This window comes from Hirundo rustica, chromosome 21, assembly GCF_015227805.2.
Source record: "Hirundo rustica isolate bHirRus1 chromosome 21, bHirRus1.pri.v3, whole genome shotgun sequence".
NCBI classification, from domain to species: domain Eukaryota; kingdom Metazoa; phylum Chordata; class Aves; order Passeriformes; family Hirundinidae; genus Hirundo; species Hirundo rustica.
Window position 1 is genome coordinate 7,664,386 of NC_053470.1, and position 14,904 is coordinate 7,679,289.

General features: G+C 39.3%; 1 protein-coding gene across 4 annotated transcripts in view; it reads right to left on the reverse strand.

Annotated features, from left to right (window-relative positions):
• The window catches only part of TMEM164 (transmembrane protein 164), a 38,768-nt gene that overhangs the window by 10,548 nt on the left and 13,316 nt on the right, over positions 1-14,904 (reverse strand). For 3 of the 4 annotated variants that reach the window (XR_005703844.2, XM_040084256.2, XM_040084257.1), the window contains 3 exons: positions 6,019-6,068; positions 4,955-5,021; positions 915-993 (listed from right to left, as the gene is read on the reverse strand). Coding sequence is in view for 3 of the 4 variants with exons in the window: in XM_040084256.2 (XP_039940190.1) it covers positions 915-993; positions 4,955-5,021; positions 6,019-6,068 (196 nt within the window). In the remaining variant the exon portion in view is untranslated. The remainder of the gene's footprint in view (positions 1-914; positions 994-4,954; positions 5,022-6,018; positions 6,069-14,904) is intronic. The other variant, XM_040084258.2, reaches the window with a different exon arrangement.

Below are 14,904 nucleotides of genomic sequence, written 5' to 3' on the forward strand. Positions count from 1 at the left end.
AATGCTGAAATCAAGCTGCAGGCTGATCAGTATCAGCGCTGAAAAAGCAATTTTCACAAGATACAGAACTCAGGACAAAGGCCTGTGAGATCCACTCAGAAGGTACTTAAACAGATATGACAAAATTGAAATTAACAAATATTTTTAGGTAGCATAATTTTCTATCAAAAACAATGGAAAATTATTAGGTGACCTGTGGCAGGAGTTCATGGGTATTTTGTTAATTACAGCCAGTCAGGTGATGAGGAGCCAAGTGCATAAGAAATGGAGCAGTTATCAGTTAAACAGCCCAGAGCAATCTCAATTGTCAGGTTCAGCCAACGAAGTCCTTCCAGCAGTTTTACTGCCACCACGTGAACATTAGATGGCAGCAAATACCTGAACATGAAAACAGGGCAAGTGTTCAGAATGCTGAACCGGGGTGACAACTGTCCAACAGCAAACCCCCCAAACTGCAAATCCAATCAAAACTTAACAACCTTCAAACCCTCCAAACTGCAAATCCAATCAAAACTTAAAAGAACAACCTTCTAACTCTGCAAATCCAGTTCTTGGCAGTCCCACCAGTCCATCCAAGAAGGTAAAAATCTTAAAAACACATCCCCCACCAACAACTGAGAGTATTGCAAGATGGCAGAGGCTGCTCAAGAAGACAATGCACATTGTGCAAATGCATTCTAAACATCCCTTCAGGCAGATCACCGTTTTTTAAATTTTTGTTTCAGTGCCTGACACAACTCATTACCTGGGTTAAAACTCCCAACAATTAGAACACCAGAACATCAGGAACTATTAAGTAAAAACAGAGAAAAATGGTAAAAAAGGGTAAGAATAAAACTGTTGGTATCCAGTCAGCAGAGTGTTTTCATTTCATAGAACCAGTTCAATCCGTAAGGAATAAACTGCCCACCTACCTCCTTTCTGCAGCAGATAGATGGGCACAACATAGAGCATCACGTGCTGGATGTAATAAATCTCCGTTTCAAATGGAAGCTGCGGAATCAAGAAAATATTTGTAAGTATTTTTCATCTCTAACAACCAAGTTCCAAGGAACAATTCCCTTTCTGACCCATGGCAATGCCTTCAGGTCAGTTATTTTATCACCTGAGTATAATAACAAACATTCCATCCCCCTTCACACCAACACAGCACTTCCAGTAGGTAATTCCCAGAATTAGCCAGAAGCACAACAAAGAAGGAATAATATAAGATTGCTCTTTCCTTTTCTTTGCTAGCATGAATTACCAACAACACTGCAAACCATTCAAGTAATTAAATCAGAAACTAGGCACATCCCCACAGCATATAAGTCTTTTTAGAAAGAAAAGACACTTGCCACCTTGTGAGAGAAAGCTGTTGCATTATTTTTCTGACTTGAAAATTGGACAATAACACAAGTATGAATTCCCATGGGAATAATGAAAAGCCTGGGATCAAATGCAGACTCATTCTGTTATTTTACAGCCAGAAGAATTCAGACACGGGACCTACCACTGTGGCTTGTGTTCTGGGAAGCAGAGCGTGGGGAGAAAACCTTCCTTTCCTATGACTCTTCTGAAATACTAAAGCCACAGCCTTGAAACTGAAACATTACAGAAAATTCTACATCAACAGAAGAGAGGTTGAAAGAGTTTCATTTTCTTCCTAAACAGTAGTCAAACAGTTGGTAAATAACACAGTGATCTTTTAAATTCCACTGCAATTCTTATATCCTATTTTGAACATAGAAGATTCTAAAACCATCAAGTGGATTGTGCTAGTCCTGACATTCCCCCACTGGGCAGTGCCTGTGCCCTGACAACCTCCAAGGTGGACAGTCACCTCCTGTGGGGACCAAGCTAAAACAACCCTCCCGTACCATCTGTTGGGTTATTTCATTCCAAGCATTCTGTGTCAGAACAAACACATGCAAGCTAACAGTATTCAAAAGCAAGAGCTTCATTAAAATGGTGAGGTTTCCTAAATCTGAACCTTTCCTGCTGTCCTTCAACACAGAGAGCAAAGTGAGGGAATTAAAATTATTTTGGGATGGGGCTAAAGCAGTGTTCCTAACTGGAGGAAAAGCTGCACCTCTCCCACTTCAGAAACAATTGCTCCTGATATAAACACCACAACATGAGGCACTCACTCCTGCCAAGGAGCATTCTCCATTTATCTGTGGTGTCCAAAGGGCTTCCACAGCCGTGGAGTCGTGAGGATCTGTTACACAAACACTGTGTGGGGACTCTCCTGAGAACAGAGTAACAGTTGTTATGCTGCAGTAGCGTTGACAGTATTTTGTTGTGCGTAAAACAAAACATCTTTTTCCCACTGTAAAAGATGGCTTGTTCTGAAGCCTGGCTGATTATGCATTTCCTGCTGTAGAGCTGCAGAGCTGCTGTACAACCAAGCACTCAAGTTGCACAGCCAGGCTACAACAAACAGAAAAAGCAAGCTGTACTGAGCAACTAACTCACCTGCATCTTGTGCCTTGTCTACAAACAGTTTTATCAATAAAACTCACTCAGCCTAAGCACCTTTCACATGCAAGGAGAAACTGAAAATGAAGACAAAGGATCACCCATCAATCAAGGATTTAAAGAATCTCTTTGTGAAAACAAGTAAGACTTCACGTTCAAACTTAAACCAGCTACTGCCCAAAGAGAACAATGAGATCTCTCCACGCACTGAGCTCAGCTTTAGGAAAATCTCTTCAAGGCAGCAGCAGAGTGGAGCCCAGAAGACAGAAATTTTGGGGTGAGTTCTCCCCAAAAGAATATGGACATAATACCAATTTAGATTAAACCCTCAGACACAGCAGGTGGTTTTCAGTAGACTCACAGATTAACACTTTGCTCTGGTTTCTGACAGTAGCACTCCACTCTCTGTTAATTATTTATACCCTGGCTCAAGCACTGCACTGTGCGAGAGCACCTCCTCTGCCATTCTCAAAGAGTGCAGAGTGTGGCAGAAAAGGAATAGAAGGAACTCAGCTCTCAGATTCTGGTCTTTCCTGTAGTACATCTAGAAGAGAGCCTAATAAACCCCCAAATGTTGTACAGTACCAGCCACCTTCTTAGGCATTATCAGTAAATTACACACCCATACCATTTTAATGCACGCAGCAGGTACCAGTGCCCAAATGTGCACAAACTCTTTATCACCTACCAGCCACCAAGCACAATCTCTCAACAGCCCCCACTGCTCCTGTTGTTTTCCCTGGTGCCAGTGAGATTAAGGCAGTTCAGAGATGACAGTGTGCTACCACAGCCTGTTCCATCCTGCTGCGCAGGCGCAGCCATTACAGTGAATTATTACTGCAACAATCAACAGCAGCACAGCAGCCAGCGGTGGGAGCACACACGGAATGTGCTCAAGGTCCTGCTCAGATTCTGCCCCAACACAGATTTAGAATGAGGACCTCCCAGGCTAAATAGTTCTAAGAACAGAAGCTTCTGGAAACATTAAAACTGCACCATCTCAGCCATGTGAGCTGACCCCCATGTATCCAACACTTTGGGGACATGTCCTGTTTTTTTACTTTATCTATATCAACATTTTCAGGACACCAGCTTGCAAAAAATCCCCACTTTTAAACCAGTGGAAAGACTTTTTATTTTTTTTAATTTGATTAATGCAACATGAAAGCTCAAGCAAACCCAGTTACTTTCCAAACAGTTGCAGTCTTTGTGGCAGTTAAATGAATTTACATGCACAGCCAGGTTATCAGGACCTACACTGTGTGCCACAGAATATAAATACAGAGTAAAAAAATCTGTCTACTCCTTTATATCCTCTTATACCTGACTGGCTTCCTTTTGGGAGCCTGACAAGCCAATTCCCTCAGAATCTTGTTCTTTATTTCTGAAAGGGTAAGAAGAACTTACAAAAGCACTGACTGGACAAGAAACATTTTATCTTTATCCAGTGCCTATCTCAAAGCACAGAATTTCATTCCATCAGTACATGACAAATAATGTAGCAAATAACTACAATACTTAGGTGCCAAACAAATACAAGTGGGTGCATCTGTTGCTTAAGTCTGTTAATTATTGGCACCTCAACTCATGCCAAGGCAGGAAAATATTTTCTTGGAAAGAACAGAACAGAACAGACTGACCTCCCCTTTCAGGCTATATTTTTTTTGAACACTACCCCAGGTGCCTGTTATAGTCCAACAAGATTTTTAACTGCATTGTTTAGCACCGTTTAACTGAAAGATTAAAATAACAAGAGGTAGAAACTTTCTACTGCAGTTACAGTGAATAGCTCAACTCTCCATTTGCACTGGCAATACACTGCTGTTTTAAAAGAATTTTGAAATTATTGAGGTTCTAAAAAAACCCAAAACTAAACAAAGTTAACAGACACATTACATGAAAAGGGAAACCATTAAATTATGCCAGAAGCTTCCACTTCAGCTCTTGAATCCTTAGAAATACTTCATTCGACTCACACTCAAAATAGCTTTTTTCACCTTTAACTCTCAATGGGCTTAAGAATCTCACTAGGAACACCAACAGGCTAATTTTTTTGGCCAGGAGATTGAAGTTTTACAGCAGATTTGAAAAAAAATCTGCTGTGCCTAATCTTGGGGGAGAGGGAGTGAGAGCCAACAACAACATTTGGCATTTTCCAGGCCTGAGGAATCTTACATTTGCATAGAGTTTGAAAAGCCTGAAACTGAATTTTGACCACAAGGTTAACCTGTGAAAGCCTCTTTCAAAGCCATTTTCCCTCCATTAGTGGCCAGAATGGAAGTAACACTCAACACAGCAGGGCTGTCCTTTCACACCGAGTTACAAACATCCAAAAATCCAAGATTGCTATTTTGGCTCCAATGTAATGTCCAGGAGTCTGCAGCCTGGTAAAATGAACTTTAAAAGGCCAAGCAAAGCAAACATCTGACATCTCTCCAAAGATAATCTTTTAGGAATAAATAAAAAAGGAGGAGGAAAACCACAGTACACTCACCAGGCGTGTATTAACAACAGGAAACAGCAATGCTAAGAGGGCCCCGTTCAGCATATGCATCTGCAACCTTACAAAAGGGATGGGATATTATTTTCACAGATAAAAGGAAATAAAATGCAATATTTTCATGTATTTTATGTAGTGTCTCTTCAAGAAAAGATAGCAAGACACTTAAAAATGGTTTGGGCTTGAATTTGAATTAAGTCACCATTAAATGCAACAAAACTGGACAAAACCCTATCTTTAAATACACACTTAAAGAATCTCCTAAAGTAGGACTGCTTTCTATAATGAGCTTTGGATTCCTAGAAAGCCTGGAGTGCCCATAATCCTGTTCATGACGCAAGCTGCTAAATGGTTGGAATTCTGATGTTCATTTGTCTTACAGAGCTTAAAATAGCATCTCTGATAAAGGGTTTTACTCCTCTTTAATGCTGTGCATGAACAGCCTCAAAGTAAAGCTTTAAGAATTTGAAAGAAGTCCTTCAAATAAAAGAATTACATTTATCAAAATGCAACAGCAAAGTCCTAAGCAAAGCACAAGGCAGGAAAGAAGTAATTTCTATAGCTTTCAGACATCTTTTTCTGAACTACTGTTGGATCACAGGAACAGAAAATGAGGATCAGAACTGTTTCAGTCTACTCTACATCAGACACAAAGTAAAGAATAAACTGTCTCCGACCGCTATCTGTCAGACTCCTAAGAATTTAAAAGTAACTTGAGGGAGGAAAAGGTATTACAATTTTAAAACAGATTTTCAAATATAATTTCTATGCTGTCAGCATGTTAGAAAATAGATCTATCTGTTCTGAAAAACAACAAATATTGTGGCCTCCACTCTACAGCTGGTCTTTAGCAAAGACCTCCTGGACAGCAGACATACTTTCCACACCTTTTCAAGGTGTCATTTTTCAATCCTACCAATCCAAGCCTTTCCAACTTGGTATTTCCCTTAGCATTTTATAAATTAAGCAGTGATTAACTGTTGCCTCAGGGTTCCAACAATTAACTTCTAAAATGCATTGTACAAGTAGACAGAAATACAGTAAGGAAGAGGTATTACCTGAAGAGAATCATTGCAGTCCGACATGGGGGACAGGCAAGAAGAAAAATCTGAAATGTTAGAAACAAATTTAAATTATTGACGGTGACCTCTTTTAGAATCCATTTTCTAAACCTTTCCTACTCAGTTCTGTAGGTCACAAGTCATTTCTTGCCAGAAGACATGTTTTAAGGCAGAGCTGGAAAAGACTTCAAGCCTTTAACAAATCAAAAGGTCTCCCATTATCTACATATAAAAAGATTTAAGCAGTATTTCTCTGAAGCCTTACATTTAAAAAGCAAGCAATTCCAACTCATTAGGGCAGGTTAGGGAGGAAGAGAACATAACAGGTGCGCGATGAGAATCACTAATGGATGTTTTCCTGTGCTAAGGAAACAAAAAGGAAAAAAGCACACGCCAGAAAAATCTTCTGAGAGCTCTGTACACCACCTTGCATGTAAGACCCATACAGCTCCTGGGAAAAGTGTCTAACATTTATTATGCTTCATTATCCCATTGTTGCATATTTTGGAATAAACTTTGTTTACTAACTAAAGTTCCTTGAATTGTGGACGATATTTTCTCTCCTTTGGAGAACATAAATATCTTGTACAGCCCTCCTGTGATAATTGTTTTTTCACATGCAACCTGTGTGCATGGTCAAACTATAAACATTTCATGTTGGATGTTAGCAAATGGAGATATGACATCTAGAGTTTTAAATCTGTTTATTTTATCATTTCCTTAAATTCAGAAATCTGTCAGGAGATAGATGTTACTGCTGAAGCATGGTTAATACTTCTATCAAAGAAATTCTGCTCTTCCAAAGGAGAATTCAGTTTCTTAACTCCTACATCTTAAAAAAAAAAAAAACAGAAAACCCCAACCCTATAAATTGATCTTTTTCTCTGTATGCACAAAATAAACTACAAATATGTCTTACTGACAGCTCCCATTTAAAAAGGAGCAGCTCACTGTTAGAAGGACCGAGATGGACATACCAATCTAAATCACTTCACTGCCATGGAGACAGGCAAAGAAGAGAACACAATTCACAGCTGATTGTTTTTATTTCAACTCCCTGAAAGAAACAGTTTCAGAACCTCATGGGGGGAAAACCAAATTTTTAAGCATGAAAATCCCTCTGTTACAGGGATCTTTCAGAAAATAAGCCTGACTTCCATTTTTCATGACAGCAGAGAAATCATAACCAGAATTTTTATGCTAGAAGTTTAGGATCATGGAAGAGATCTTCAAATGCTTCAGTGCTAGCAGCTTAATATCAACACTTTGATACTTGCCATGATAAACACATCTCAACCTCAAAGGGGACATTTTAAAGGACACACTTGTATCTGATTTTCAAAGATCTGTATAAAGGGTGTCATTAGTCAGCTCAGAGTGTCAGCAGTCTCAAACACACAGTTCACAGCAGACAAGCTCATAAGCTCCAACACAAGTGTTCCCACACTGATCCCATAATCCTCCTACTTTTCACTGTCATCCTGGAGATCCAACGCTTTGCCTTGCAGGAGGGAACAGCTCTGTTCCATAAACAAATAACCCGGGTTAAATCAGCAGCAGGGCTGTGCAGAGCTCCCCAGCCCCTGCCCCCTGCAGAACTCTGGAGCTGTGAGGCACTGGGGCTCTCAGGGTCCCCCAGCAGACACAGGAAGTGTGAATGGTAAAGCACAATGAAGGGGCTTCTCCTTGCCCAAGGAAGAATAACTCAGATTTCAGTTTAGAAGAAACACCAGGAAACAACTTCAATATCCCTCCGTTCTTCTGTCAGTTCTGTCACCTGTTATATTTTCACCTTAGAAGTGAAAGAAGAACAAAAGAATTAGCCCCAAATGGACAAAATTAGCTTTTTTGGATAGGAAAAATTAACTACAAAATATACTGATAGTCTGAATTATGAGCATCGTTCTGACCACTGCCTTTCCCTTCCACTGCTCAAAAAAAAAAAAGTTACAGAACATCTTCCACACAGGGATTAATATCTGTAAAAGACTGCAGGCTAATGGGTGTGAAAGAAAGTACAAAATCATGTGTGGCATTGAGGAAAAGCAGAGATAAGAAGTCCTAGATGGAAGCAGTGCTGAGAGTCAGGATGGCTGAGTCTTTCAGAAGCACAGGAACAGAAAATTCTACAGGCAGTAAATTGCACAGAATCTCGTACCACTGGTTAATCTACAGAAGTTCACTTCAACCTTGAGAACCCAGATGAAAATGATAAATCAGAAATTCTGTCACTATACTCCCCAACTGCTCTGCTCCCCTCGAAAGCATTTTAATTTTTACACTAATTTTCAGTCAGTACACTGAGGCAGAGAGTGCAGTCAGAACTTGTCATGAAAGGCTTCTCTTCAACCAGCCCTAGCCCTGCTGAGACAGAAACATGCATAACAAAGATCAGCTTGTTTAATCAAGAACCTAAAGAGATAAAAGACAATTCAAAAGGTACCCAACTCCAGCCATAACATCACAGCAGCACTCGTGGGAGCAAGGGGAACACTCGGGGATGTCTGAGAAGTTGCTGGCAGAAGTCAGCTGAGCACACTGCCCCTAAAACCCCTGACCTGTAGCACATATTTCATTTACTTGTCCCTGAGCAGCCTCTCTGACCCAGTATCTCCTTGCAGCAGACTGGAAGCACAGCCTTCTTTCTCAAACATTTCAGTCATGATTACTTAATCAGATCATAAATGGGCTGGTTTATTGTACTGTTTCAAAACGAAAACTTGAAGACGTTGTACTTTAACTTCTACTGGCAATATTCAGAGCAATGTGAAAAATTCATGGAAATTGGATTCATCCAAAACTGGAATGAACTTAAAACCAAAAGGAACAAAAGACATAGAGATAGGCTGTAATAAATCTGCATTGAAACAAAAATTTTCACTCTGTTAGGTCTATCAAAGCACTCTCCAGAGCAGAAGAGATTAAGAGGTAGATTTAAAAGGCTAAGATATAGTGAAGCACGCTTAGCTCAGGGTGAGAAGTTTAAGTGTACTTTACTGTACTTGTGAAAATCATCCATTTTCCCTCACAATAAGGCCAGGAAGATCCAAGCAGATGGACAATTTAAAAGATGTACAAGATTTTGTCAATCAACTCTAAAATTAATTTTTAAGTAAGTTCAAAACAATCATCATATCATTTATCAGAAAGTAATAATTTCACAACTCCATCATGCAGCTTTGAGTCAGCATTTCTTTCTGTACAAACTATCACGTCAGCATAGAACAGCTATCATTTAAAAGTCATCACTTGCCTTCTAAAAGGGAATTTAAATAAAAAATAAAAACCATATTTGGGTTTTGACAAGTTCACACTGCTAAATCTGGGGGGAAAAAAAAGGAAGATGCTACACTCTAATTGCTAAATAGGAGCAAGTTGAATATATTTAATATTTTAGCATAAAAATCACCACTGCCTCACTGCAGCTGTCAGACAGGCTCAGGGATTAATGTGTCCTGTGTTAATCTAGTGCTAAGGATATTCATGATTCAAAGCAACACTGCTGGCAGAGCATTAAGAAATATTACAGTAAAAGTAGTTTCTGTGTTACATAAACCAAACACAAGGAGCTGCCTGTCCCTGGTTCCAACCCCTCAGCTTTTCCCAGTTCCACCCAGGGATGGAAGACGTGTAGCAAGCTGAACAGTCTACTGCATTGTAAATTATATATATATATATATATATATGTTCATTGGGACATTCTAGGTTAGTCCCCCCTTCCACAGGCTTGGTTTGTCTACTCAGCAAACCCATATTCACCTCCTTCCCTTTCAGTCTTAGGTGAAAGATTTCTAGACTTCTTATAGTTTAGGATTAATAATTAACACATGACTCAGGTCTTTCTATGAGTGCATTAGCATTAGCTATCACACCTTAGGAATTAGGACTTCAGAGGTCACTAAGTTACTTTTCCTTTTTCTCTAACTACTATCTGCACCAGCCCTTCACTAGCAGTGGGTAACTTCATTCCCCATTCTTAAATCAGTGCTTAAACAAAACCTGACAATTAAAAAGTATCTGAGGTAAAAGGCAGAATAAAAAAAAAAATACATTGTAATTCCAATTTCTTAAGAAAATTTAACTTACACTGAATTTAGGTTAACTTGCATATTCACTTTTGTTACCTTTCCCCCTGAGCAGGATGTTTTGTATTGGTTTCCTACAAAAGCAAAATCATCATAGAAAAGCCCTGTTCTACTCTGCCTTGAGTCACCGACACTTTTTTCTTGTCACAGTTCAAAATTCCTGATTTTGTAGGATTTTACAGCAGGAAATTTTTAGTCTTTAAAAACACAAGACAGTAAGTAACTAACAGCCTTACTACAGCAAAATTTTACCAAGGAAATAGTAACACAATCCATAAAAAGCTAAGCCATACAACACTGTATTCCTGACAATTTAAGTTGGCATTTCACTAACCAGCTAAGTATTACAATACAGACCATTAAATCGATGTAAACCCTGAGAAGTGCCACCAGAAACACGAGTGCCATCACACCCTGCAGGTTTCAAACTCGTGGCACAGCGCTCCTGGTGAACACTGACACGGCTCAAATTGCTGCAGGGCATGAGGCTGGTGCACAACCATCAGCACACCACAGTACTTTAATTTACACCTCAGTAAAACTCCTCATCTGCGACTGGGACTGGCAACAGTGACAGCAGGGCAAGGAGACAGCAGCCAAGGGCTTCTTAGACTGGAAATCATGAGGTGAAGGACATCCCAGCCCCTGGAATCTCTAAGGTGTCCGGTGTGGTGACCAATGCTGTTTTCTTTCACCACTCCACTGAAATCCCAACAGCCTCAGGCAGCTACTCCTGAAACATCAGTTTAAGTTACCAGCAAACAGCCTATGTGGAATTATGTGTGACACTGCCAACTAGGAGAAAAAATCCATCCTAAAAATACATTACAGCCGACTGCAATACAGTAACACTGGATAGTACACTGAAACAATTATTAATAGCTCCGTTCTGAAAAAAACCAAATCTAAACGGAAAAAGAAAAAATAAAAAAGAGGCCTTTATCTCCCCAATACATTGCTCAAACTACGTGTCACACTTTGAATGATATTTGCTTTAAATCTGTGATGATCTCGTCAAAACAAACCAGTATCTGGTTACCCAATCATTCATCTAGTGGCCCTTAGATGATAACGCTCAGTGTAAATATTTGGGGTCAGAGAAAGCTAAGCATTTTCACCCAGTTTGCAATCACGCAGTTCCTACTCCTGCTTAGAGAGCAAGATATCCCTTGTCAGCTCCCTAATTTTTATATCCTTTTCTCCTAAAAATATTCAAAATAAAAGAGAGAATTACCAAAGAATGCATTACAGCCTGAAGCACATGAGTATTTCCATATTCTAGCAACTTCAAAAGCAAGGCCTGACAAAGAGCTTAAGCTCCAGTTCCTGAACTAGAATATTCACCGGCACCATGATGAGTTCCTGTGGTCCCTGTCACCTGGATTAAACCCTGGGATAAAGCATCACTGGCCAAATCTTGTTTAAATTAAAAAGGCTGGTCCATAATCTCTTTGAACAAAGAAAACTGAATCACAGCCTTAGGACACATTTGTTATCCTCTTTATACTAAATAAAAAATTACTCTCATTTCTGACTAATATTTCCCCATTTCTCTACTATATGCTGGGACTGACTAAAAGCAAACACAATGGTGAAACAAAATATATACAGTGTTAAAGCTGTCACAGAAAAGCTTTTCTTCAGTCCTATATGTAATTATTACAATAACTGCAGCATCGCTAAAAGCCTCTAAACTTCAGTTGATTGTGTTTTTTAAAGACAACAAAATCACTGCTTAAAAACAAGACAAGTAAAACAAATCCAGACAAAAGTAACGGTTCAGAAAAATCCTGGCAGTTCTGGGAGCCAGGGGCAGGCTGAGCTATCCAAGCACGCCCTGTGTTCTGAACCAGTGGCTCTAGAGCACTGCAGAGCCAGGGTAAAGGAACTGCTGGATTGTCTCCTGAGCTGTCACCCCCTATCTGTGTCTCTACACCTTCCTGGAAGGAAAATGCACTCCTCTGCAAGAAATGAGGCTTGCCACCAAGAAACACTGGTGCTGTTGGTGCTGTCAGTGCTTTAATTCTTCCTCATCTGCCCTTTTTCACCACACACCAGAACTTCCTCTCTAGCCCTCAGCTGTAAGGAAAAGCATTACAAGTCAACTTGCAGCTGTAAAAAAAAAAAAAAACAAAAAAAAAACCCACAACAACCAACACCTTATGTACATAGACTTACATTTTGAAAAATGTATATGTATTTATAGGAAATTTTGTCCCTTTAATTTTAATTCAAGGTTTTGAAGAGACAGAATATAAAAAACCATACACGATTTAACTGACTGTTCCAAAGATTATGAAGTATTTAGGAACCATGTATGCAAATTAAAAGGAAAAAAAAAAGGAGGAAGTAAGTAATTAATTAAATACAGTTTGGGACATATTCCCAAATGATGCAGAATTCAGTCAAGCCATGTTTACTATGTAAGTTCTGAAAACAGCCCATTGTTTCAAAAAACAGTAACCTCTTTTGCAGAGGACAGAAAAGATCCAGGTCTCCAAAGAAGCCAGAACTGAAAATAATGAACACAGAATTTAGTATTTAGTGAGCTGTAGATGCACTTAGCATTCATTCTATTTATGCAGACACCAGACCAAGATGACTGGGCGAAACCTATACTTCCTGCCCCTTCACGTTTTCTTTTCTTCGCCTAAAAAGATCACCAAAGCAGTAACCCAGCAAAACAGATGTTTCCTACAAACACACTTTTCTTTATTCCAAACAAATGTCAGTCCTTAACTGCCTGAAGTGGAATGATTTGGTGAAGAACTGGAAGAGAATTACAACAGCTGACCAGCTGAGAACTTATCACTGAGAAATTATTTTTGCAAAACTCCTTCCAGAATAAAATAGAATTACAAAATTTATTTTAAGATTGATATTAAACCACCATTCTGGAAGAAGGCCTAGACACACTAAAGTCAAATTCAAAATCCACAGCGGTTTACAAGAACATCTGGCTGTACTTATCATTTTAGGATTACACTACAGTCATGTTTCTGCCACTTCCATTTTATTTTGATCTCATTTCAGTCTTAGGTCTCTTAAGAGCAGGACTTTTGCTTTTATGCAGGGAAAATCTGAAGCACAATTTTCAGTTTCAAATATTTTTGGCTCAGATCCCAGAGTCTTTGTTGCTGAGGTGAAACAGTCTCAGCTGAAGAAAATGAAAACAGAAATAGAGTGAAAGAAGAGACCTTCACCAAGGACTAGAAGGGAAGCTACTGTTGGCTTCCCTTTGAAGTGATTTTGATTGTTGTAGCATGTTACATCTCTTCACCTTCTACTTTGTTCATTCTATTATTTAGACACAGCAGGATTATGTACACACTACTGCAAGAACAGAAGTGAAGGACAAATTATATTTTCACGTATTTCATCTTACAAATCTGTTGCCCCCAGCAAATTCAGCTGAACGAAAACAATGTTTTTGAGATTCCAGCTATGTATTACTTGTCTGCTGGTGGAGGTCATTAACTATCTTTGGATCTAACTCTGTCTACTGAAAGCCATTGATTTTGCCATTATTTTCTTTCTCTACATTAAGCCCAGGCCTATTTCTAATAACATCTTTTTGAGGACAAAGCTGCATGACTTCTATATTTTGCCGATATGCTCACCTCCTCAATTTCCCAAATGCTGGAACACCATTTCTAGTGAGTAATTAGCACAGGATTAATTTTAAAACATCACAATTAGTCAAAAAGAGATTCAGAAATGGCAATGCCTGACTACAGAGCCTAACTCTTAAGAGATTCCATCTCCCTTTCAGGAGGCTGCATTGAAAGAGGTGAACAGATCTAGCTGCCCCAAGTCTGTGTAAGCTCTGCTGAATATTTAATGTTAACATCGTAACATAAAGACCACTGAACTTTCAAATCCTACTGTTAATATATCCTCATCTGTTTTCCATGGAATTTATAGGAAAATTTCCCAGTTATCATTGAGTACTGGCTAGAAATGGAATGTGGCCATATTATTTTAATTATTTCTACACAGTCCTGGCATACCTTCACTCCCAATACTGACTGACAGATTTCGCAGCAATCCTTATCACTTCACGGGAAGGAGGTGTCCTGTGCCATAAATTACTGAGCAAACACTGCATCACGGCCTAGGAATTTACATAACCTACTAATTAATCTCTGGAACTGTAAGTTAATTGCTGTAAAGGTCTTGAATATTGCTGTCACAGCTTGTTTCCCCCCGTTGAGATAAAACCCATCTCCCTGGAACAATCAGAAAAGATGTTTCCCTGCCTTTTAGGAAATGCTCTCCAGGTGTGAATCCAACAACTGGCTAGATCTGACTGAGCTCAGATCACCCCACTTACTGCAGTGGGAGACCCAGCATGGCATTGATCTGATTTCAATCTGTTATCGATCTTAGACAGACACTGCTGTCACGGCAGCTTTTGTGAAAGCCTTCCTGACGTTCTTCGACTAATTCTTGACCGTGAATTTTTTAAGCTATTCAACGTTGAGGGTACAAAATTAGCAAAACAATAACATTTTTTACATCTCTCACATTCCTTAAAAAGCTCAGCAAAACTGATAGTTAAGTGCACACACAGGACTATTAACAAACACAGCTCCTAAGCTTTAGATAGACCAGTTCAGTAACTGTGTGTCCATGTAGCTCTTATTTTGAAATCTACACAAACTGCATATTATTACACATCAACAACCATGCCACAAGTCATTAAAGGCATTATTAGGCCACATCAGTTTGTTCACCCCACATACGACAAACAGGTAACACCTGTTTCTTTTCTATTCAGGCTCTGAAATTAGAAAGG